This window comes from Protopterus annectens, chromosome 5.part0, assembly GCF_019279795.1.
Source record: "Protopterus annectens isolate FY-2018-M chromosome 5.part0, PAN1.0, whole genome shotgun sequence".
NCBI lineage: Eukaryota > Metazoa > Chordata > Ceratodontiformes > Protopteridae > Protopterus > Protopterus annectens.
The window spans coordinates 1,760,893,766-1,760,921,038 of record NC_056735.1 but is presented as its reverse complement, the minus strand read 5'-3'; the positions used below and the strand labels follow the sequence as shown (position 1 = coordinate 1,760,921,038).

The following is a 27,273-nucleotide window of genomic DNA, read 5'->3' as shown; positions in this document are numbered from 1 at the left end:
TTTTTAGTGAGAAAACTCTGAGGACGTTCCAAGTGTTGAAGGTTCCTGGCGAGGTACATGTCAAAGGGTGCATTGTACTAGATTATTGGTCTGATGGGGACAACTGCAGCAGTACTATGGCATCTATATGCCATGCTCTTAGTTATAAACTGAGCCACATACAAGAATTTCCTGACCACCGTGCACACATGGTGGTCAAAGTTCAGTTTACTATCCAAGTACCCAGATGTCTCATTACTGGTTCCACCCTTGGGGGGGTAGCTATCAATGTTGGAATTTTCATGGGTATTTTATTTCCCAAAGGATATTATTATGCACTTCTTTGCATTTAGTTTGAGGCTATGGGTCTGACACCAATCATTAACCTGCATCAGACCTTTCTGTATGATATCAGCATCGTTTGGAGAGGCAATGATTGCTCCCAACTTGCAGTCATCAGAAAACTTGGTCAGCCAAAGGCTATTTACATTTGCTCGCACATCTGACAAGTATAATCCCCAACATGAGGGGGCCGAACACTGAGCCCTTTAGTACTCCACTGGTGACTGGCCTCTTGCTGAATGTGGATTCCTCCACTCTAACATGTGTCTTATATGTGAGCCATTTGGCTATCCATCTGGTAACAGAGGTTTATGCCCAATTTTGTGAGTTTATCTATAATACCAGAGTGGGTTACTGTGTCAAATGCCTTGGCCAGGTCAAAGTAGGCGGTATGCAGTCTCGTACCTTCATCCATGGCCTTGGTGTCCTTCAAAGAAGTTTCCCAGAGTGAACAAGTAGGACCTGCCCTTGACGAAGCCAAACTGGGTTGGGTCTAGAGTCTTGAGATTTCCAGTGTTGTTATTAATCAGGTTCATGATTATCCTTTCCATAGCCTTGCATATGTGGCTAGTCAGACTTATGGGTCAATAGTTTACTGGGTCTTTTGATAGTTCTCCCTTGTGTAGATGGATGACTGTTGCTGTCCTCCACCCTACTGGGACAAACCCTGTCTGGAGACTGTGGATAAATAGAGATCCAAGCAGGTCTGGTAGGTCATGTTTCAAGCTATTTAACAGGCACCCTGGGAATCCATCAGGGCCCACTGATGTTCTTTTTCTAGCTTTAGAGTGTGCAGTGATGACCTGTTATTTTGTGATAAGAGGCAAAGGAATGGTAGGAGACATTTTATGGGGAGTGATCAGTGGTGATAAGGGGGTGAAATATGACCTAAATTTACTGGCCAGCAGGTTTGCTATTTATTCTGGGTGAGTATAGGTAGCGCCATCTACAGCCAATGCAGCACATCGAGTGTTTCCCTTAAGGGAGGCTGGCATAATGATTAAGTGTTTACCTTACAGATATAAGGTGCGGGGTTGGATTCTCACTTAGGGTGATTAGCTTGGCTTAAAATGGTCCACAAGAGCAGTTAGCCTAGTACTAATCTAATCTAATCTATAACTAAAAAATGCTTTGCTTGAAAGGCTGTTTTAGTCTCATATTTAGTTTTTGAAGACTTGGCTAGTTCTCTAATTTGCATGTTGTGACAAATGAAGGTTTTTTTCTTTGTTGTGCACCCTCCGACTTCTTAATGACATACATTAATACCAATACTTCCATGACAGCTAATTTGAAACATGGTGCTTCATGGTATAAAAATGGATGAAATGGTTCAAATAAATTCACCACCATAACAGGAACAGGCAAACAAAAACTGAAGGTAATGCTACTCAATGCCAGAAGTCTAAATCTCAAAATGCACTCACTCGAGGCACTCCTTAAAATGGAGAACATCAATATCTGTGCAGTGACTGAGACCTGGTTCAAGGCTCCAGAGAGCACCCCTGCACTACCAGGCTATAACTCATACCACACTTTTTGGCCATGTAACCTGGACCGAAACACCAAAGGCGGAGGTGTGTCCATATTCATTAAGGATATCCACACCTCCAGGCTTGGTTGCTCAGCATACCGAGGTTATCCAAGTACAACTAACTCTGGGCAAAACTGCAATCCAAATTGTAGCTTGCTACAGATCCCCTACCTTGCCCCAGGATTCCCACTCCTCTTTTCTTGATGTGCTGGAAAATATTACGGTTCAACCAAACACCTTAATAATGGGTGACTTCAACTACCCCACCATTAACTGGGAAAACTACTCGTGTACCAACTCCTTAGTTCAACGCTTTCTGGAATTCATAAACTCCAATGCCCTAGATCAACTTATCCACACCCCCACCAGGGGCAACAATATCCTAGACTTAGTCATTACCAACATGAGTGACCGGTGTTCTACACCTGAAGTCAACTCCTCGTTGGTCCGATCCGACCATAAGCTTATCACCCTTGATATCCACATTCCGCCCCCACCCCCATTAAGGAAACCACTGTAAAAAATTTCTCCAAAGCCAACTTCATGCTTCTTAAGACAGAAGTGGTGAACTTCATGACACCCATGCAGATGGACAATACAGTTACAACTGCTGAATCCTACACAAATGCACTCTATAAGCAATTACACGAGTGCATGGATTGTGCTATCCCAAACAGAACCAAGACACTATCCTCCAAAAAAAGGAAGCCAATCTGGTGGTCCCCTGCCATAAACAAACTGTACAACAGAAGGAAGAAACTGTTGCAAAAGAGAGTAAAATTTCATGAGTGGAGAAGCTCCCTGGTCAGCTTCAGTAAGAGGCTGAGATCCCTTATAAGATCCTCCAAAGCTAGCTACAAAAATAAAATCGCCACTAAATCCAAGGACAACCACAAAGCATTCTATAGCTATGTCAAGATTCTAGATGGCAACACCCAGATCTGCTCTGAGTTACAGCACAAAGGCACGAAAATTACAGAACCAACATCCTGGCAGATCGATTCAGTGCTAACTTTACCCTCCTCTCACCCCCTAAATGGCCCATATCTTTACAGGAAGAATGCAGAGTCCCTGTAATCACAACTATGCAGGCAAAAGCTGCACTCTCTAAAGCCAAAAACACAGCATCCATGGGACCGGACAACATCCCAGGCTGCGTTTTACATGAACTTCAGAACGAACTGGCTCCCCACTTAAGCACCATGTTTAATAACAGCCTCGCATCAGGCTTTGTGCCCACTGAAGGGCGCACAGCAAACAGTTATCCCACTCCACAAAGGGGGAGCCACAACTGATCCCAGGAACTATCGACCTATTAGCTTGACGAGCTGGATCTGCAAGGCCATGGAACGTATCATCATGGAACTCATAAACAAAGACATTGGTAACCTCCAAACTCTGGATCCCACCCAGTTCGGGTTTGTGAAAGGCAGATCATGCCTTCTGAACCTGATCGACTTCTTTGAGGCAGTCACCAAAGCCATGGATGAGGGTAAGGTGGTTCACACAGCCTATCTTGACCTCGCCAAGGCTTTCAACACCATCCCTCATTCTGGAATTATAGCTAAACTCACTAAACTAGGTATAAATCCCTACGTCACAAGATGGGTTGCCAACTGGCTCACTGACAGAACCCACACTGTAAAAGTTGCAGACTCTAAATCTGACCTCAAGGCAGTGACAAGTGGAGTGCCACAGGGTTCCGTCCTGGGACCTCTCCTGTTTGGTATCTACTTCTCTGAAGTAAAGGCCTCTGGCTGACGAAGTTCGCAGATGGCTGCAAACTAGGAGCCATAGTCAAGTCCCCAAATGATGTGGACATCCTACAGAAGGGCCTCACTGAGACAGATGCCTGGTGTCAGAGCCATGACCTCAAGCTCAATGACATAAGATGCAGTGTCATCCCCTTTGGTAAAACCTCTGTACCCATGAACTACCACATAGACAGCAATCTACTTAACACCGAATGTGTGATAAGAAACCTTGGGACCCAGGTGGACAGTAGTCACTTCGTTGACAGTCACATCGCCACAGTAGTCAGGAAGTCCTTCTACGTGGCACACCTCATCATAAAAGGGTTCTCATCCAGGAAAAAAGAGGTCATTGTTCCCCTCTACTCGTCACTCATTAGACCCAAACGCACCCTTTTTGGAATGTACCTCACAAGACATCTGCAACAGCTGGAAAGGCCACAGAAGTACCTCACATAGAGGATTACTGGCCTCAAACAAATGCCCTACACTGACCGCCTTAAAAAACTCCAGCTTTACTCTGTAGCATATCACCTACTCCGAGGGGATCTCTGCCTAACATATAAAGCTATGTCAAACCCAGAGCTGCTGGACATGCTACACCTAAAGAAATCCCAATCCTTCCAAGCTACACGCTCTAGGGACCTAAACCTTGTCACCACAATAAACAGGACACGCTGGAGGGATAGATTTCTGTCCCAGAGACTTCCTATACTCTGGAACAAGCTACTCATCTATGTCAAGTAAAGTTCTTCATTAGCACTCTTCAAGAAAAATCTTGATGAGTGGATGGGAAATAGGAAATACACCCCGGGGATCACTTCTGTGTCTCTGCTGGACAGTGGCACAGGAAAATAACTTTCTTGGGTGGCGTAAGCTATGGTACCTTGCTGGCTAGGCTTATGTAGGCCCTTGGGCCGATAGCCTAGTACCTACCTATGAACATACCAAACACTCCTTAGAACAGTAAAGATATCCAGTGTGAAATCAGTATCTGGCAACCAGAGTGGTAGGCAGAGGTATTTACTTCTTAGCTGGAAGGGGCCTGAACACAGAACATTTCACTGACAATAGCCATACATCACACAAATGATTATGTACACAGCATGTATACTGGTGTAATAAACATATTCACAGTATTATGTATCATATTCCAAACTGTGCATTTTCAACTGACATTAGTTCTAAACTCAAAAAAACAGTACTAGTTAAGTAAATTCCAAGTTTATCAACTCTCTATAACTATGCAAACAATTATTATATGAAAGGCCAGAAAGTAGAGACACTATTGATGTTCTACACTTAGTTGCTAGAATAACTGGATTTGTGTTAGCATGCATTTTCTGAAGGATATGAAAGCTATAACTCAAATGTATGTCATTACTTAATGACTTCAGTCCTCAATGATTTGCCAGAAAACCACAAATTTTATAAAGAGCAGACCAAAAATATGAGGCAATAAATCTGTACAGTTAAGAGGTATGTCTCTTTGATTGTTCTGAAACAGAACAAGTCAAAAGATAGTGTGCATATCATAACTACTGTACTGATGCATTGTACTGACTCAATATGCCCCATCCAATAATTATCAAGGCCACCATAGCAAGCCATGAGTAATGACATTAAGTTCCATATTCATACATAACCTGATGTTTCATTTATCAATTATACTTAACACCGCATATTCCATTTATCTTTTTTTTTATCTTTTTAATTTAGTACAAATTACCGTTTTCTTCGATAAGATGGAGTAATTATGCTGTTTGCTATATCTGTCTATCGAATAGGGCCTTATGTGGTTTCCACAGGTTTTTATATGTGGGTTGTCACGTGGGACATTTTCGCTCTAGTTCTGAATGACTTTTAGTGCACAAGGCAGACGTCCTAGACTGTGATTGTGAGTATTGTAACTGCAAGCACAAGAATGCAAAAAAGGGGAGCTCACAAGTTTGTGGTACCTTAGAAATTACCCTTACTCTGAGATTTAGGGGTGTTAGTGTGTGCAAGGCTGAAAACCTGCAAAAATGCTTTAAAAGTACTACAGCAAGTTTTGAGATTTGGTGCAACACCTTACATTTTCAGTTTTCCGACTAAAGTTGTGGGACTCGTACTTTATCAGAGAGCAATTTATTACCAGATTTTTTAAGGTGTCAGCTAAGTTTTGGTTTTAATTTAGTACACAGTGAGGGTTATGTTAGCATTTGTTAGTTTTGCAGTTTAGTTATATATTTTAAGCAGTTTAATCTTATGTAATTTTGTTATTATGAAACAAATCTATTGTCAGTAGTACCATCTTCAGACCCTCTGGTTGTGGTCCATTATTTATTTCACTTTTCTTGTGCTTACGTAATCTTTTCTACAAAATTACTACTACATTTGGGAAGTAGGGTTTTGATTTAGATATAGTTGGCAGTTTTGTGAGGAGGCCAGAAGTTATTTCAAGTGCATATAGTATGCAAATATAGTTCAGTTCACTTTTAGCTTAACTGGAAGGAGACTGTGCTTTAGTGTAGCATATTTGATTGGTTTAGAAGTTTATGAGAGAGACAAGGTGCATGTTTTGTTGATGTTGACAAGATACACAAATAATAATAAGTACATCAGAATACTTTTTATTACACTCGGATATTTAGGCATGCCATTAGAATATAAATATACATTGTCCATCCAATTAATGCATACACAAACACACACACACACAAATATATTTAGTTATCATACCAATATACATTTATAAAAGAGTGAGATAAAATTGTTAATGCAAAAGAAAATAAATTTTAGACATAAAACATGTAATTTAACAAGAGAGATCTAACACACGGTAAAACAGCCCTCACAATATTACTAAAACAAAAGCAAAAACTAACAAAAAATTATAACAAAATGACCGCATAAATAAAGTAGAAAGCCACCCACAAGTCATTCATACAGTCCAATATAACCAATATAATACCTGTTTCAACAAAGTATGACATTAGTGCACCCCAGGTGCACTAGAACGGATGAAAAGTAAAGAAAAAAGAGAAAAGTTGAAGTTGAGAATGCAGACAAATCTGGATTACAGTGATGCCTCCCATTTGATAAATGAAACAGATTTCACTGTTTGAATAGGGAACTGTGTCTTCAGCATTTTTCACAAAACTTGTTTTCAAAACCAAAACTACAAAATATCACACAGCACATCCCCATGTTTTCTACATATACACACAGACACAGGTGTGTGTGTGTGTGTGTGTGTGTGTGTGTGTGTGTGCGTGTGTGTGTGTGTGTGTGTATATGAACTCACATACGCACGTACGCACACACTTATGTATACACTCGTACTAGTGATACATTTTATATATTTATTATAACACACACACAAACACATACATACATGGGATTGTGTATTTGTAACATTACTGTTTTGCCTGCTGTAATTCTGTTTCACACACTACATCTCAGTAAAACTAGCTGAAGAGTGGTTTTATTTTTTAGCCAAGTTTGCAAAATTATTTTTAGATAGTCTTTATGTGGGCTCTGCTTAACACTTTCCCCAGATTCACATATTCTGCTACTACTGTTTTGCACAGATTATGCATCTCACTATGCAAATCAGCTTTCTGAGAATTTGCCAGAGACCTCAGATTATCCAATCATAGCTTTCAGAATCTGAAGCGCGACTCCATCAATACAGTGGAAACACTACCTAGGTAAAGAGAGAGATCAGTTTGTAACTTACACAAGTATGAACAATGGCATTTATTTTTCTATACTTTCATGGATATTTTCTCATTGAATACCATCAAATACAAATGTAGGAGTATAATCTCAGTGCTACAAAAGCAGAGGTTCAGTTCTGAATCTGGCATGCCATACCTCCATGCTATTTGACAGTAAGGGCGATTCAGGTCTCATTACTTATTTTATACAAATCTTCCCCATTCTCTATACTATGTTCAGCACTTGGCTAACTGCAAATTAGGCCCAAGGAAAAAGACATTCAGGGAATCACAGCAAAATTAGTCAAGGGAACCCATACTTGGTATAAAGAAATTAGAAGTCCTGAAAAGGATTGAGGAGGTCAGCTGAGAAAAATATAATCCGGAGACTCCAGCAAGTAGTGCCCTAAACACAATTAACAGAGTCAGGGGACTCAGTACAATTAAAGGTATCAAGTTAACAATCATAATCGTGAAGTTCTGGTGTAAACTCTAGGTTTAGTGGGATAAATGTCCTTCCAGCAATATTAATTGAATCAGGGGAACTTATCTAGGTTAGAAGACTTTGTGACTTTCAGCAGATTTAAAGAAATCATAAAGCCTTCTTCTTGGCAGTCATCTGTAGTATTACACTTGTCCTGACTTTTGACAATCTGAATTTATTTATAGTGCAGAGGTGTGTCCAAGTACGGATGAACAGTAAAGTTCCTTACAATTCCTCATTTCCTTATAGTCCATTACCCACCTGACATTGCTGCACAACACTGCTGAAAAGCTTTTATTGTTTTGCCAAATTTTTAACAAATAATCAAAAATATACAAATTATTTTGGCTGTAGACACTAACCAGAGAATCGGCCATTGCCTAAAGTCGACTATTTGAAAATTACACTTATAAAATATGCACTCAAAAAACGTAACATATATTTAGTTCAGCCTAAACTTATATCTCTCTGTCTGTTTTGTCATTGTACGTATGTCGCTCTACCTAAGAGCATAATTTTGACAGCAAAAGCAAACAGCTTTCGGGAGAAAAAAAATATGCATCTTCACCTAAATATGACTAATGTATATATGTACCACTCATGGTGGTTGGTTTGATGAAAACTTACACAGTCAAAATACTGAGAAATGCCTAAGCTGTTCTAAGACTGTGTTCATAGACTTAAGAAAAGACCTGGCAAGCTACACTTGTTCCTTGTGCATAAGACTCATTTTCAGCATGCTCTTCTTGTAGATGTGTTGCTATATTAAAAGCAGAACAAACAGTAATGTTCTATTTATACAGAGGAAACCAAACTGTCCAATGTAATGTATGTGATTATAATCTGTCAAACTAAACTGCTTAGAAAGAAACTAAATGTAAGAAGTCAGCCAACCGGTTATCAGATCAGAAATGGAAATCAGAAAGACGGTCACAAAGAGCGACAGAATATAACTATGCACTCATTCCTGTGTGAGAAGAGGACTAGGTCAGTAAATAATAAACACAAGTCCCTGCAGAAGGCTGACAGAATATTAGACCTTTAGTGCTCGCCATCATATACAACTATCTCCAACAGAAAAAAAATGTGGGTGATCTTCTATGACATAGCTCTAGGGACAGAACTTTATGTCTAGTATGTCACACCGTTCATCCATACCACGTCCCAGGTGCCAGCATTCCCATATATGTAACACCAGATGACAGCATGTGACAGTCTTAGACAAACAGGCTTACTTTGTAAAGTCAATATTGAAGTTAGGAGGACATCTCAGAAAGCTTATTAAATTTCAACTAGAAACAGCCATCATGCACTCACTGCTTTAGATGATTTTCAAGTAGGCCCTCTGTACTGGGCAACTCTCAGAATATTCTCATTTGGTATCGCTGACCCAATTTTTGAACCTAGTAAATCCTGTGATCCTGGAGGTGTCCCTCTGCTGGTTCACATCTTGATGTCGGAAGGCAGGTGTGGTGGGTGTAACTAGCCCCGGGGCTCCCCAATTCAACCCCTATACACTACTCAACCATACTTTAAGACACGATAAATACAATGAAATACTTGCATTGGGTGGAGAGACTGTAGAGACACATGGGGTGTCAACAGGTGAGGTGAAAAGCACCACTGCGTAACTTCTTTCTTGTTATTGAGGAACTAACTTCAGGAGTACATATCTCTTGGAAATAAATTTGATGGACCTCTGAAACTGACGGAACAGACTCAAACTGTACAATTAATCTACTTGGATGGACAGCAAGAGCAACAGTAAGGAACAAAAGCAATGGCCCAGAAAGCAAAGTCCTGAAGTATGAAGGCACCAAAGGAGTTCTATCGCCTACAATTCTTGCCCAAACAATAATAAATGATAAACATGTTTACTGAAAATGGTCATTGTCAAAATGTCTGCAGTAGACATATTCTTGAAAAAGGGACTAGGAGCAGCCATAACCCTACAGGAGTGAACTTTGCCAGCAACAGCAAAGGTGATTAGCTTACTGATGCCAAAAGACAAAACTGCTAGCAGTCCATATGCATACAGTTTGCTAAATGACAACCAGACCATTCTTACCTATAGCAAAGCCCTGAACTCATGCACTCTTACCAGAGTGCACATCAAGAATACAAAGGGTGTACTCCAGACTGGGAGGTGAACAGATACAACATCCCTTTTGGGAGGAACCATGGGCTAATCTTAAAGATCTCCAGATTCTTATGAAATATCAAACCCAGTTTCCATACAATTACAAGACTGTAAACTTTGAATCTACTTGTCAAACAGGGGATGTGCAAGCTTGTCATTCATGCAGATCACCTCTGAAAGAGCAAAACACTTTCTTCAAATGTGGCTGAAGGACCTTTTTGGGAACTATTTAACAAGCTGCTGGGCCACAAACTTGTATCCTACAAAGAAAGAATACCCAAAATGGTGGAAATACACAACATTACCAAGGACTAAGAATCATGTCAAACAGGTACCTGAGTGAGATACGAATCACCTGAAAACTAAGCCACTGAGATGATATAGGATATGCCTCTACTGAGATAGAAAATTTCTTCCATGTGGAAGTGTTGATATGATAAGTAGAAGGCTTTCTTTCAGTTTCAATCAACTGCCAAGACCTCTGCTGGAAATTCCAAGTCAAATCAAGGGATCTAAACCAGCATTCTTCTCTAGAAGTGGAGCTGGCTGTCACCCTCAGCTGAGGGAAACTTCCTTGTACTGAGATAGATTTATTTAATGTCACAGGACCTGACAGCTTGAAGTCACACGTTTCTAGGACACCAAAAGGCAAAGGGGACAGGGAAAAGTAGGTAGCTGTTCAAGACTCTTCCCCAACAACTCCCCTATGCCATGCTGAATGAAGAAGAGGCGTAGGACCACTTTCTCATGTGTAAGGAAGAGGTGGGTCTCTACGATGCCACCTTCCTGCAAGATCCTAACCTGACAGGACTCCCTTAGTCTCAGCTCCTGCAAAGGTCTGGAACTGTAGTTGAGAACATATGTCAACAGATTTGCTTCACCAGTGATGTGAAACATTAACAGATTAATGGGCTGGTCTATGGTCATCCATCAAATCAGTAAAATATTGGTACCATTTACATTCTTCATAAGCTCTACACCTCATCCACTCACACTGATAAATTAAAATTTCCATATGCTTTTTTCAATGGCACATTAAGTATTTTTCCAGAATGCTTTCTTCAGATTACTGGGATAACAATTAATTATTTCAAAAATGCAGTATTGACCTGTTGATAATCTTCAAACACACATTGCATACCAGGCAATATTCACTTTGTGAGGAGGAAAATCAAACATCTGGCCCACACAATCTGGTACAACATTCTACTGCCACAACAAATACACAGTTATTCTTCTCTTCTCCTGATGTTGGCAGTCTGGAAGAAGACTCTCTCTCTCTAATAATCAGGTAAATAAGCAGCCACCCCACCCCCCAAGCTAACATTAATTGTCTTTCTTCTAGCTTTGCTCTTCATTCACCTTTACCCACACAATAAACTTTTGATACCCCTCACTTTACTGCTCGCCTGCAATCTGGTCAATTTTGAGCTGCACCCCTATATCTCTCATTTGTCCAGATTTTTTAATCATATTTTGGTCTGTTCCTCATGAAATTTGTGGTTCTCTAGCAAATCACTGACTACTGAAATCACTTGATACATATTTGAGTTTCACACTTTATATTCTTCAGAAAACGCATCCTAACACAAAACCTGTTAGTCTAGCAACTTTCTAAGTTTATAAGAGCAACATGTAATATCTGTCCCCTCATTATTTTAGGCTTTGTCCAGCTTTCTTGTGTTAAGAGGTTGAGAAGTATGGCTGCCCCATGTTCTGTACGGCCACTGATTCTGCTACATAGAGTTACAATGGCGCATCTGTTAAAGTCTTGGTTGTATCAACTACACTTTAAAAAATAAAAAAAACAAAAAAACAAAAAACTGGTAAACAGAAGCCACAACCAGGATTCTTCTATAAAATAAAACACATTATTTATTTATGACCAAACCGATTTAAGCACTTTTGTCCTTAACACAAACAGGACTTCATCAAGCTCCAACTACACTTTACCCAGACCTCTGACATCTTTGAGCTTTTTAAATGTCAGTGAGCTGTTATGTCAAACTAAGGAACTCCTACCTTTTCCCCTCATGAGAAACTCTTGCTCTTGGGCACTTAAACAGCGGTGCCACTTAAACGCTTACATGTCCTTAAGAATAATCTTCTTGATTGTTTTCCAGGTATTATTTACTGAAAAAGAATTACAGAACTTTAATTTGCATATATTCTCACTGTCAGTGTCCTAGTATACACTTCTCTGACAAGTGCTACTCTTAAGGACTGAATAACAAATGCAGACTTTGATGGCAGAGGAGTGTTTGGCCAGCCTAGTCTGCTGCTCATCTTAATGCATTCAGGAAAAGCTGCAGATTCGACAAAGCGTTTTATTTCTTCATTCCTTTACACAAACTGAGTTGCAGGTCCTGTACAACAAAATGACAGGGCTAACTGAACTAGTAAATTTAGCTACAGCAAATGCAACATTCCCATTGTTAACAAACCGAAGTTTCTACCACAGATACAAACACTTGTACATCAGAAGGAGATGACAAATTGTTCCTAAACACACATCTCCTTGGCTGAGTTTAGCACCACTGTACTATGTAAGATAAACCGGTAGCAAATGAGACTATATATGTATAAGGAATAAAGATAAGAAATAGACACACAAATGTGCCATCTGACATTACACTTCCTGGTTCGCCCAAAGCATAACAGAGGGACTGGATACATTCATTTTAAAATACACCCATTACACTTTAGGAAAAAAATGTTTCGAGTCTGAACTGAAGGACCAAAAATCATATCCATGTAGTGGTATGCTGCTGAAGCTAAGTGCTGTTAGTGTGAAAGAAAATTGTGAACTGTGTTTCTGTCTCAGTAAGGCTGAGCTGAAGGGTAGACAGGGTTAAGAAGGAGCTGGAGGCTGATAAAAGACAAATAAATAGAAATGTCCAGCTTGTGCGCTAATGTCATCTACTCAGCCATCCTAACAATATACATATCTTTTACGGTATATATGCAACACATTTAGTTAAAGATGCAACATGTATAGTACAATTCATATATTAGAAGAATTTGATTAGCTAGGAAAACAGTCACTATCATTGTAGGCACATGTAAGATCTTCCCAGGCTGACTTGTTCTCATAGTACAGCTTCATGTTTGACAGTGAGACACATGAATTCAAGCTTTTAAACTGTCTCTTCAAAAACTAATTTGTGCACCATGGTCTATACGAGAACTCAGAGAAACATAATTGTGTATTCTTGTTGCAAATTCTGCAACCTGCAGTATTTCCTTTACTTGAGTTGTACTTTGTACAATAAAATTAGATGCCTAAATTAAAGCCTGTCAGAAGCAAGAAAAAAATGTGAAACTCTCTCTGCTGAGTTTCGTACTCTGCTGTACTGATTAACAAAACAGTGGAGAAGAATGCCCATGTCCGTAGACATGTCTGAATCGAACTACTGTTACCTGAGCTCATTAGTGCTCAGAAGCTTTGATGTCGCAGTAAGTGACAACTTCCGTCACAGAATCAGGAAGTGTTTAAAAATCAAGGAAGCTGCAGAGCTGCTATTTGTCAATGGATCTAAAAGTACTCTACATAAAACGTGGAGACTCCAGGCGAGAGGTCCATTAAATCCCCACACATGCCTCTGCCTTTCCCAGCCATCTTCTAAAAGCTGGGTATCTTATAAGTCACTAGTGCCTGCTCTCCTGTCCATCCAGTTCTCATATCCTGTTGCACCTCTTACAAAATCTGTCTCACAATTTATGAAGGAAACTTAATGAAAATGGTTGTCTTTCATTGTTTGTTAATGGTCATCTGGTTTATTTGCAGCTCACACAATACTATTACATATATCCAGTCTGTAAAATGCACATTATATGACTGCCACTGGATAACTATATTTCTCACATTGTTGTCATCTGCTACTACTCTGGTGTGCAGTCATAGTCATGCAAGTTTGCAACACTCTTGAAAAATGTCATGTGACTTAGCAGGCCTCCAAAACACGACACATCAATCAGTAAATTAATAAATATATTAGATTAAGGGAGAGACGCATGATCTCTGCTCACAGGCAGCTTAGCTTTACCACCTACAGCTTTTGGGAAGCAGCTGGGGAAGTAAGTTAGCGAACCTTCCTTCCCCTGAGATTTAAAACAAAATCTTTGCCACTCCTTAGCTGTTACCTAGCAAAGTGAAGGCTACATATCAGCAGCATACGTTCTATACAACAAAGCACTGAATGTGCATGTGTGTAACGCTCAGCACACAATGTTATATGACAGTATCAGCTTCATAAAGAATAACTAGGAATATGCATGTTGGGTTACAGCATGTATTGGATGAAAGAATAATGACGTGAACCAGCTAACTTCAGAAATGGTGGGTCACGTGGTGCAAAAAAAGAAAACAAAATCTCCAGACTAAGGCTCTGTTAATCAGCTGCATCCTGTGCCCAGGGTACAGGGTTTGATTCCTTCCACCTTCATTTGCCTACTGTCTGACGCTGAGTTAATAACTTGACCTAAGTGCTCCACAGTCACCCCTGAAAAGGGGACACAAGCCACCTGGGCATACCTGGTTAACAAGTAGATTGAAAATAAAAAAAGAGACAGAATTAAATGAAGCACTAATTGCACTGAACTGAAAATCAGACTGCATTTCGTATCATATTAAACAATGATATTAAAAGATCCATAAGGCTTATTAACAGCCTAAGCAACCTCCACAAATGCAGTCTTATTAAGCAACAACTTCTTGCAGCTGCAAGCAAACTTCATCAGATCAGTGTCCTGTGTCTGCAAGTATCAGGAAGTTCAGTAAGAAAAACTGCAACAACAAGACTTTGTTTCTCTCGTAGTACCTCTGACATGGCTGTAAGTGTAGTGAGTGCTCTGTAGGCTTAACCTTTCTTCCGTTTCTGTGTCACAGATACACAGCCTTCAGTTTCTGTGAATTAGCTTGATGAATAAGGAAACAGCATCTAGATGTAAAAATTAAAGTACATAACACAAACTGGACTGTAAATTCAAGTGTTTTAAAAGGAGGTGCAGCCTTAGAATCAAGTCAGCTGGGAAGCACACATGCAAAGAACAAAGAATAACTCCTGACAGCTGCAATCAGCCAGGTTTTAAAAGACAACTTTATATTTTTTTTTAAATCAGTGAAGTGTATATCCTATAAAATGAAAATAAAGTTACGTCATTAAAACTACTACACTACAGTTGGCTACTGAAATAATCTTACCCTTAATTCAGTTTGTTTGAAGAGTTCGGCATCTGCTACGTAAGCGATCAGTGAAACAAAGTTATAGTTGAGGCTTCTGAAATGCATGGCACAACCTTGGATAAAGTTAGTCTTTCAGAGGGAAGTAAACTCTAAGCAAGTTGGAGTGCAGCTTTATTAAACTGTTCCCACCACTGTCAAAAGACAATTTATAGGGAAGTAGGCCCAACCCTATGAAGAAGGGGTGTTGTGTTCTGTACAGGACAATGAATGCTTAACATATCCTGCTTTTAGCAAGCAGTTAGATACACAACTAGCAAGGCGGCGACATTTCATGCAAAGCAGTTTCTCTATGCTAATGAGCACTGCCCTTTTTTTCTTTTTGCTTTGGAGGACGGAAAAAAAAAATCAGCTGAGGTTTGTGTGGCAGCTGCTTTTTCAATTGCTCTTGCAGCATAGTTTCCACTAGTAGTAATTCCATTCAACTACCAAACAACATAATCTTGACTTGAATGGGACAGTCTTTCTTAAGATGGAAAATGTTACATTAGAAGGAAGAGATCTATTGCTTTTAAGTAAACAGTAATTAGGCCTTCACAATACTTGTGGCTGTTGAGCTGAGAATTTTTAACCCTTCTGCTGTACTCTGACTTCTATTTTCCATAAATGAAACATGCAAACACAATTACAGGAAGAATATATATATAAATAAAAAGAATGACTTAAGGTAGTGCTTCGAAACTATGACAGGCAAAAATAATGACTAAGGAAACAGAGTCATCTTAAGTTAGAAACATTAAAAACAGATGCTCCGCTGTTGATAAACAATGGAAACTTTTATTATACTGGAAAGCTGTTGAAATTAATGTTATTATTTTGCAATATCGGTTAACTGCACTGTAACATTTTATACTATACAAAGTATCTTTATACAGCCTCTTGGGATTATGCACCTTACCCGATATATATGTACTGAAATCTCAGTGCAGAGAAAATGATCTATTGATTTTGAAAATATTTTCTAACTCTGGAACAAATGTAATGTAACAAATACAGAAGTGAATGAATTATAAAGGCATCCATTTACATAATAGTTAATAATGCAATCTCATTAATCTGTAACCATAATTAATTTTAAGTCCTTTCAGACAATTACCATGAACCTGGCCTACAGCAGTAAAGATCCTTTACCACTGAAAGAAGAAAACTTAAAAAAAAAATTGAAATAGAATATTCCATGAAGAAAGAAAGCTGCAAAATTTAGTACTGGCATTTATGCGGAATATTTTTAGGTTACCCAACATGCTATAAATCAGCAGTCTTGTGTATGTATTACATTTGGTGTAGCCTATTGCCTCTCCCAGGTTATAGGGGCACAAATGTTCTTGCGATATGCCACAGTTCTGGCTGCAAAATCAACATTTTGGATTTTCCAAGCTCTAAGTCAGGATCCCAGTATAGGTGTAAAATTTTAAAGGGTTCAGTTCCATGTGAGTTTAGCTGTTAATGACAACTCACCTAATATCTTAATAATGACAGTAAAGGTAAGCTCAACACCTGCATTACCTGAATTACTAAAGCTTTAGTCTACAGATAACTGAACTCTAATGATTTCTAGTATGCAGCTCTACTGCACAGATCGCCATTTTCACTACACTGCAATTAAGTGATACATGGTTTTGCCTCACTACATTTGATGATGATTTCATGCAGGTGCAGATCAGTATACAGTAATAAAGGAAACAGACCACAACCACAGATCAAAGCTGTCTACAAGAACGAAATAATGATATTGAGAGAAATTGTTTCTCATGACCTCTCAGAAAATATGAAAGTCGGTATACTCTGTTGTTTTCATACTAAAAAATAAATGGAAAAAAACATGTTTGCTTCATGGACTTAAGTTTGCTAGACTTTTTGAGAGAAAAGTTGCTGCCTTTCATTCAAGCTGTCCATTTTTTTTTCCGGTAAGACATTAACTGTGAAATATATAAAGACTGACAGAAGAGAAATAGGTTTGAGGAGCAAAGATACTACGAAAATTATGACATCAGCCATTTCACGGTTGTTCAGTTGGTTTAACTTGGTTTTTCTAAAGACATGCTTCTGGAGCATATCTCCCCGGGCCTCCGCTGAAAACAGGATCTGTGGAACCTAGTCGGACTTTCCCAGTCAACAAATGTTAAATAAATAAATAAATAAAATTCAGCATCAGTAACAAATATGCACCTACAAAATAGAATGCTTTTACTTGTATGATACTCCAAAGCATTCTGTCCACACAAAATCCTTTTCCCCACCTACAACCTGGTACGTCATTGTCTGTTTATTTATTTATCCTTTGTTGACTGGGTTAGTCCCACTAGGCTACTAGCCTCTTTTCAGGGGAGACCCAAGGTGGTATTTCTACTACTAGGGGAAATATCACCAGGGCATTGGGGAACTTCCTCTATTCTTTCCAATAGGTGACATGGGATCTTTTACACCCACCTGTGCTACCACCAATTCAAGCACATGCAGCCTTGGTTTAACATGTCATTCTAAGGACAGCACACTCAGGAGTGCAGCACCCCCTTATGTTGCACTGCAGTGTCAGCAATCTATCTAGCAGGTGTGGGAATCACATAATCGAATTTTTACTTGTATATTGATTTTGGAATGGCAGACTATGCCCTGTTTTATGACATATTTCAAGTTATAAAAGACAGACGCTAACTGCCATTTAACTTTTAAAGGAATTTAAGTGTAAAACTTAATACATAGGACAGAAAACTCAAGACAAGACCAGACAAGAGGAACAAAACAGCTACTCTCATGTCAGGGTGCAAAGGCTGACAGTGGTAATATACACAAATACATTAACCGAGGTACACTGTACTAGACTGCAGATTTAAGCATCCATACCATACAAACATATAAGCAACACACTTCTGCATGTAGCATGCTATACTCACAGCAGCAACATTCCCATCTGCAGTACTCGATTCCAATACATGCATGAGGTTAATGGGCACATGGTTCATCAACTCAGATTCAAACCCATTCTGGGTTTACCTGAAAGATGGGCATCAGGGATCCTGTATCTCATGACTCCTTATCAGACCCTGTCCAGTATCCACGCCCCTCTACTACAACACTGACCACCTAGTATGTATAACTTTATTCAGAATATTCCAACATACAAAATTACTATATCATTGTCTTGACTAAGTTTTTGTCTTCTTATGGAATGAGAAGTTTTGAGGTAGTCACTAGCATATTTTAAAGATGTATAATGAGGTCTCGGTGGCAAATTCTCTGCTTAAAGCTTCAAGTCAGGGGTTCAGTACTGATCTCTGGTTACTGTGTGCAGTTATGTACCATTTCCATCGGTGTGTTATGGTTTTGTGCAGGTATTCCAGTTATCTCTCCAAAACAAGCTTGCTGACTGGCTACATTCAACTGTCCAAAAATTACCATGTACTTACCCTGAGAAGGATCAGTGGACCAGACTGTTTACCGAGTTAACAAATAAGCTTATATTAATAAAGGTTCGCTGTTTAGGTTGTTCGATTTTATGTCGTTTCAAACTTAATTCTGGTATGGTATATTCAACATAAACAAGTTAGCTCACTTGTTAGGGAACTATATATGGGTGTAGTGCAGCTGGTCGACACATTTGTGTGACAACTAAAATGCAGTACAGATTGAGTGACAGGACACTGGCTTGAATGCCTGTTTGCACATCTTTTGAATGGTCGACAAAGGTAAGTGTTAGGGCTGGGAGCTTGTGTGAGGATTTGTGTGCTTTAGTGTAAGGGTTAAGTAAGGGGATATGCTTTGTGTGCATGACTGGGTGTGTTAAAGGTTAGGGGATAGATTTAGTGTGTATGTCTGTGAGTGAGCATGCCTGGTAAGTCTCCAAACTGTCTTGTGTACTGGTAGTGTTACAGAGTATGATCAAGCAATTACAGAGTGCTGCCAAACTAAAGATGAGAAAGAAGAAAAATAGGTAAGGGATACATGGCAAAAAAATGGAGAACAAATTAATGTCAGCTACATGGCATTAAAGGTAAAATGCTGGTAGAAAGACAATTCACGAGTGCAAAACATGCAACCAGAAGGGAAGAGAACATGAATAAGGAAGACAGAAAAGGACAGTGATAATTAGAGAATTCAGCCTGACAAACTGGATCATCCCAGCTTAAATGGTGAGACAATGAAAGGAAGTTGTGGAGATAAATCAGAAGGATTTGCACAGAAGGTTTGTTTGTGTCTTTCGCCTTTTCCTGGTTAGGGGTCGCCACAGCGGAACTCCGGTCCGTTAATGATTGGCAGTTGATTTTTACATACCAGCTTGCCAGGCCTGATCACGAATGTCTCCACGCAGAAGACGCTCTAGCTGAGAATCGAACCGGACAGCGTCTTACTGTAAGGCGACAACGCTACCGCAGCACCACCACCGCGGGTTCAAGGATTTGCACAGAAGGTACAGGAAGGAAAAGGATATTCTAGACTTGATATTATAGAAGAAAAAAGATGGGAAGGTTTGGAGATGTCTGCCCCGCTAGTAGATAGCAAAAATGCTATGGTATGGTTCAAACTCAGGGAAAGAAATAAAAACACAGTTACACGAAATGGCATGGAACTACTGAAGATTAGAGAATGAAATGATGGCTGGGATAATGACAGCAAGTTTGGGAGAACGGAGGAGAAGTAGCTGTATGTGAATTACAGGAACTGATATTGGCACATTCTGGAAAGGAGCTGTGGAAGAACTTTCTAGCCCTGGGAAAGAGCCAAGGAAAAGGACTACAAATTCTGGAAAATAAAAGGGGATCAGATCAGAGTGTGTTACAAAGAAACTGAAAAGTGAAGACAGAGGCAACACAGATCTAAGTTGAAAACTGAGAGGACACTAGCAAGAAGCAAAGGAATGGGAGAGAGGAAAAAAACATTGTTGAGGTACACTGAGGGATGGAAAAGAACAGATAAGTTGATAAGTGAATCAGTAAAGCAGGAGGAGGAGTATTTGAAATTGTTGGGCCGACTACGATGCTGAACAATTTTTTCTCTCACTATTCACCAAGGAAAAGAGGGTAGGAATTTTAGCTCTGGAGGGCCCAAACGGAGAACAAACCCACATCCCACTGGGTCTAGGACTATTCATTGAAAGCACATTTCACTGAAACTCATTTGACTGTGCACAATTCACTGAAACATATTTCACTGAAAGGTATACATGGCCTTTTCAACACTGTAGTGCGACCCTGGAGCTAGCATATACATATATATATATACATATATATATATATATATATATATATATATATATATATATATATATATATATATATATATATATATATATATATATATATATATATATATATATATATATATATATATATATATATATATATATATATATATATATATATATATATATATATATATATATATATATATATATTATATATATATATATATATATATATATAGTAAGGTGTGGGGGATAGCCCCCCACCTATTTTAAACTATATACATGGATACTTGCAATTCCAATAAATTACTCTTTTTCTGAACATACTATATATTCAAACTATGTGGCACCCCCTTACTATATATACTAACTCCACGGTCACACTACAGTGAGGAAAAGGCCATATATAACTTTCAGTGAAATGTGTTTCACTGAATTGTGTTTTCAGTGATTTGTGCACAGCCATTTGACTTTCAGTGACATGTGCTTTCAGTGAATAGCCATAGACCCATCCCACTATACTTAAAGAGGTAGTCTGGGTACTTTTGTAAGTGAGTCATGGAACATATCATTCAAGTAACTGGCGGTAACTTTCAGTTTAATGAAAAGTAGTTCATCAAATGTCATTTATCATATCAAAATTACATTACATAAAAACTCTGTTCATGACTAACACAGAACAGAAAAGAGGACAGAACACTTTTTACAGTGTTTTTACCCCTTGACATTATATAACCAGCTTCACAGTGCTATGACTTTGGGGAATATTATAGAGGGACAGGTTGTGTGAGAAGGAGATCCCTGACACGTGTAACACTAGGAAGCTTGCTTATTATCATGAAGATGACTTTTTTTTAAGTTTTTGAGTTCCGGATGAAAGAAAATGAGAGGAACAAAATTCATTGATACCGTTATCAATATAATGAAGTAGACCATCATTCTACTGTGTGATGGAGGAACAAATGGCATAAACCAATAGCCATGGGCTGGTCAGTCTACCATCAGTGGTAGGTTAGATTATGGAAAAGATAATGAAAATAAAATTAACCAACTTTCAAAAAAAAAAAAATAAATCTTCAGTACAGAAACCAGCACTGGTTCACAACCATTACATGCTGATAAGTTAGGTTGTTCTATATGTGAATATCAAAGGAGATGGACAGAGGGACAGAGGCATCTCAGCAGATGTGATCTACTCAGGATTCAGGAAAGGCTTTGACTTTATATACCACTCAGAAGAACTTTATGGAAACTAAAGAGGTATAGGAAGAGGCAAATGGTTAGAGAAATGGTTGGAAATATGCCACTGAAGTTGGTGATACAAGTACTGAAAGAAACTGAGGTGATCAGGGTTGGTTATAGCACTCACTTTGTTAATCATACATATGCCAGGTGTAGCAATGGGGCATTCAAAAAAGAAAAATCTCTTCTCCGATGGCACTCGTATAGACTGGAGGGGAATGAGCATGATGGGAGCTAGACTAACAGTATGGTTTAGTCATACCACTTGTCCGTTTTCTTTTCCAGACTATCTGGAAGTCAAAGCGATTGTCCGGTAGTCCAGGAAACATTGTACAAACTCCGGTATTCTATTTAAAAAAAGAAATAGACCATCAGAGTTTGTTAAATTGGCACATTTACTATGCTTTTTTTTTGTTTGTTTTTTTACAGAAAAGTATAGTAAATCAGCAAAAAGAAGGCATTACGAATGGAAAAAGAGGACACTCCTCATCTGATGTGAGGATGATGTCACATAATGGGCTGAAAGTGGGCAGGACAGGGGAGGGAGGAAATGGGTGTGGTTATGGGTGGTGCATGGGTTTGTGGGCCTTGGTCCAGTTTTTGCTACAATGAAAGGTGACAACCCTTGTATGGATACAAAGATGTGAGCTCAGGTTTAATCTAGATGACTGTACAGTAATGAAACATGTTTCAAGGTGGGTTATCCTTACTTAGTTATATCATAAAAAATAAAAAGCTGATCATGTTTCTAAAGGACTTAGTTCTGTCAAGAAAGTTCCTGAGCTGTCCATGTACATCTAAAGTATGTAAAATTTTTTCTTCCTAGTTTTGAGGTTCTGGGTAAAACACAGAAAAATTGATGGCCTGATTCAAAGTAAATTCTGAGACTACTTTTGGCATGAATGAGGGATTTGTTCTTAAAATAATCATATCTTTGCGGAATACCAGAAAGAGTTCACCCAATACGGGAGCTTGTAACTCAGACACTCTTCTTAAAGATATAAGAGCAACAAGAAGCACAGCTTACCAATTAATAAATCTGCCATGAGTGGTTTCAAATGGAGACATGGTTAGTTTTCCCAGCATAAAATTAAGGTCTAAAGAAAGAGCAGCCTTTCTTTTTAGGTGGCCTCATGCGTAAAACCTGTTTCAAGTGGCCTGCTCAAGTTCTAGTTATGCAGTCCACAAGACCATTAAAGCACTTAGCCCAAATTCCCTACTGCCCCAAAGCACTGTCTGGTTAAGTGATTTGTTCAAGTTTAATGAGAAAAAGAGGACAGGGGTGAGCTTTGGGCAGACTTACTAAAGTTGCTGCAAGATGAACCTTAATAGAGGAATACAACAGGCCAGAGGTCAGTAACTCACAAATATTTGATAAACAGTGGTACATAATCCATATTAGTGCCCTGGTTACTGGCTAACCACCAACTAGAAAAATCTTTTCCACTTGCTGATATATCATTTCCTAGTGGCAGGTTTTCTTGCCTCCTTTAGTAACTGCTGCAAGTCCTCATGAAGGAGTTGTATAAAAGGCATCAGAATTGAATCATCCAGGCAGTCAGTTGCAGTAGTTTGAAAGTGGGGTGTATCAAACAGCCCTGGTCTTGTGTGAATAGATCCAGTCTATGAGGAAGTTTGTAGCAACTGACTCTGGAGAATTCCATAAGAACTGAGAACCACTGTTACCTGGGTCTGAGGGGAGTTAGCACAAGATCTTTGGAAAAGGTGGAGATGCATCTGTTCCCTTAGTCTACCTATAAGATGTCTTTGAACAAAGTCTGGTTAGGTGTCTCTTTTGAAATAAAGCAAACAGATCTACCTGAGGTGTTCCATACAATTGGATCAATCCCAAGAAAACGGTCATGTGTAAGTTCCAGTAGTGAGAGTCTATCCTGGTCCTGCTCAGCTTGTCTGTGACTACATATTGCTCTAATAGAATGTATGATGCTCGGAGGATCAAGTAATTGAAGAGCTATCAGCCAATCAATCATAGCCAGCTAACACAGAGGGAAAAACCTGGTGACCCTTAGGTAGTTCAAATGCCACATCACTGTGGTGTTATCTGTAATCACATGCAAGGATCCTTCAGACCTCAAATAAACAATAGATATTATAGCATAGATCACAGCTTGTATCCCTTTGACATGGATGCGCTTTGGCCTATCTCACATGCTCTGTCAGCTACATCTTTTTATCTTCATTGAAACTGCTCACCAAGCAAAACCTGAGGAATTTATTGTGTTGGGATACCAGGAAAAAAGGAGACCTAAATTTTGAAATATGTACAGTCTCCACACTTTCAGTTCCTTCATGATAAGGCCCAAAATTAAAATGTGAAATTCTGGAGAATGACAATATTTTGTGGCCTCATGAACCCTAAAAACCTAATCCTATATGGCGTATCCAAAGAGGGGTTTTCAATATGTATCTGGGACACAGACTGGTGAGGAAGGAAACAATCCATGTTAAAGAAGATAAGTAAGGACGTTTTTTTTTAAATAAAGACATATGATAATGTCCAGGAGTATGCAAAGGGCTATTTCAGGGGCTAAGCTCTTTGTGAATACTCTGAGAGCTCTGGATAACCCAAAGGGTAATACAAATAACCAAAAGTGTGACCCAGACACAGAAAATCTGAAAAAGAAAAGATCTAGAACATTTTTTCAGGCAAGTTCTTTCCATGGAATCAGAATCGGTCTGAAATAAACACCTTTGCCCCTGTGGCTAAAGCCACTGGATCTATTGTACGTTGGATTTGCATGTAATTGCAAAGGTGACATTGGGGACTTGAGTCTTGGATAGTTAGAGATATACTGACATAAATGGAGAAGCGGAGAAAGCAGGCATATTCATTACAAAGGTATAGATGTCCCCTTTTCTCAAAAGATCACTATGCTTTGTTAATGTTGATCTCCTCCTGCCGTCTCTTCTTTGTGTCCTATTTAGCAGAAGTAGGCAAGTATTTTAATAGATGCTTTAATCCCTTCAGAAAATTATTTGATTTACAAATAATAAATTTATAACTTTTAATTTATTTTTATATAGTGTCAAATTTTGTTTTTTGTATCACAAATTGTACTTTTATCTGTCAATTTTTTGCTTCTGATGATCATATTGTTATCATATTGTTCATCTATTTGTTTTTCTGTACTGAATGTCAAGCTTTTCTCCCCTGGCCTCCACTATAAATGGACATGTGTTCAGTCGGACTATCCCAGTAAATAAATGTAAAATAAATAAAAAAAAATAAAAGTAATGGAGTACCTGAAAAAAGTTTAACTCTCCAGACTAATCTCCCTCTTTCATCATACTGTTTGAGGACCCGAGAAGCAAACAAATCAAACACAATGTCTTTATCTAAAGCAGAGTTCAAAATCTCAGATTTAACTTCATCTGTGAACCTCTGGCTATGTTCCCAGGCATACCTCCATAAGAAAGTTACAGTAGCAGTGGCCATACACACACACTATCTGCACAATCATACATACTCTTTAAGGCATTGTTTAGAGACCTGATGAACATCAGAAGTAATGGGATTCAGAAAGAATTTATACTCTGAAGGGAGATTAGTAGAGTATTCCCTTAAAGCTTCAGCACAATGTAACAAATGTCCTCATATGGCCCTGGTAGCTGAGAATTCTAAAAGCCAAAGTGTCGGAAGAGAAAATTCTCTTTCCAAATCTGTCCAACACCTTAGCTTCTTTAACTGTCCAACACCTTAACTTCTTTATACACTAGAGAGGAGTTTCACCAATTGTCAGCTGACACAGACAGAAAAGGGTGCAGTATCTGACCAAAGGTGAGAAAACAAAAATTTGTTAGCCCGGGAAACTCTATAGTGTCTATTTGCCTTTTTATGGACTGAAGACTGGGAAGCAGAATTATTGAAGGCTGCATTAAAGACATCCTCTAAGGCTGGCAAAATAAGAGGAATAGGATTAATATGTGGGAACTCCGCTTGTAATAACTCATAGTAACCCTTAATTTCAGAGGGAACCTCCACTTGTTCCCACAAAAAAAATGCATCACTCATCCTGGAAATAGACACAGAAAAAGAAAAAAATCTATCAAAGGAGATGGGGCCTATGTGATTTCTTTCTTTAGAATCAGAGTCCTGATATATATATATATACAATATAAAGTGGGGGAGTGATACATCAACAACTGACTATGTCAGGGGACGTATTAGTGGGTACATTTCCTTGTGGCCATTGTGGTTCCTGCAAACAAGTTAATAAAGTTAAGGAATTCACCAGCCGTAATACCAGTAAGGTGTATCAATGTAGAGTATTTGGTAACTGTAGCAGCAGTTGGGTGGTCTATTTGGCAACTTGTCGGTGTCAAGCCTTTTATGTAGGCCAAACTTCTAGACCACTCAGAACACGCATCAATGAACATAGATCGGATATCAAAACTAAGAGGGAAACTAATGCCTTGTATCGGCATATTCTGAAACACCCTGATGCACAGTTTTCTTTTATGATTATAGATAGAATTCTGGGTGATCGTAGCAATCCCCAGGGATGGCACAAGATACTCACTCGTAAGGAACGACATTGGATCATCACATTGGGTGCCCTATCCCTCCAGGATTAAATGACCACTTATAAATTTAAACATTTAGGTTGGTACATTCTATGTTCCTTTTATATACATTGATTTGGGCATGCTTTTTGACTTCATGGATCTTTATTAATATTGTGTATGCATATTATATGTCAATAGTTAACTTGTATGTTCATTTTTTACATTTTTTCACAGTTTCTCAATGTGTCATATTGGGTGCAAGGGAGAAGAACAAAAGGCACATGTACATGTTATATGTATCTATATTGGAAGGAATACTATTGGATTATTCCATGGAGTACTCATTTCCCAGTTTGGACATATCATCATTTGTTAACCACATTTTTTGTTGGAACATTCATTTGTTATTTATAGGCTTTGTATGTGAGGTTTTTCATGGTTATGACAGTATACATGACATATGTCTGTATTATAATTATACACAAACTAATATTTATTTATTTTTCTGGATTTTTGATTTGCATCAGTTCAACATGTGGGCATATTGTGGGTCTTTTTTATGTATTATTTGTTTCTATATATGTGATATTTTGTTTAGATGTGGTCGCATCTATTCATTCAGTTTGTTTAAAATTTTGGCATCTTTTTCTTTTAGTATTCACTGGTGGGAATTTTGTATCAATCTCATAGGTGGGGTGGGTCTATAAATACTCGGGAGATTTGGGTCTCTTTTTTATTATCTTGATACACTGAAGAAGGCATTTGTTGCCGAAACCGGTCTGTTTAATAAAGGATTATTTCAAGCCATGCTTATGCATTGGTTACAATTGTTTTATACGCCAGGACCGTTTATTGCTGGCGTTTTGTCGTTTTCTTGGTTTAGTTTGGCTGCGCATCTACCTACGTGCATAGCATCATGTTTGGTTGTTCTCAAATGAAACTAACACAATTTAAACAAATAATTGGTTTCTTAACGAGAAAAATGTCACTTTTAGTCAAAAATTAGAAAACATATGGTCTAATCTTAAAAATGAGACAATGAATTCTGTGTGGAAGGGTTCGCCAAAGGGGACTTATTTTTCCAAAAATAAAGCTGTAGACCAACTACTGCAAGTTGGAAGCTCTTTAGTTACTTCTTATAAGGTGTCAAGG

At 38.6% G+C, this 27,273-nt stretch overlaps 1 protein-coding gene across 3 annotated transcripts in view; it reads right to left on the bottom strand.

Moving 5' to 3' along the window:
- The window catches only part of RCAN1 (regulator of calcineurin 1), a 594,218-nt gene that overhangs the window by 60,551 nt on the left and 506,394 nt on the right, over positions 1–27,273 (bottom strand). Inside the window, exon 1 of one of the 3 annotated variants that reach the window (XM_044071559.1) lies at positions 15,132–15,369. The exons of 1 other annotated variant lie outside the window; for it this stretch is intronic. In XM_044071559.1, the coding sequence (XP_043927494.1) occupies positions 15,132–15,218 (87 nt within the window). In that variant the 5' untranslated portion in view covers positions 15,219–15,369. Of the gene's footprint in view, positions 1–14,748; positions 14,773–15,131; positions 15,370–27,273 lie in introns of those variants that run through there. One more of the 3 variants, XM_044071560.1, reaches the window with a different exon arrangement.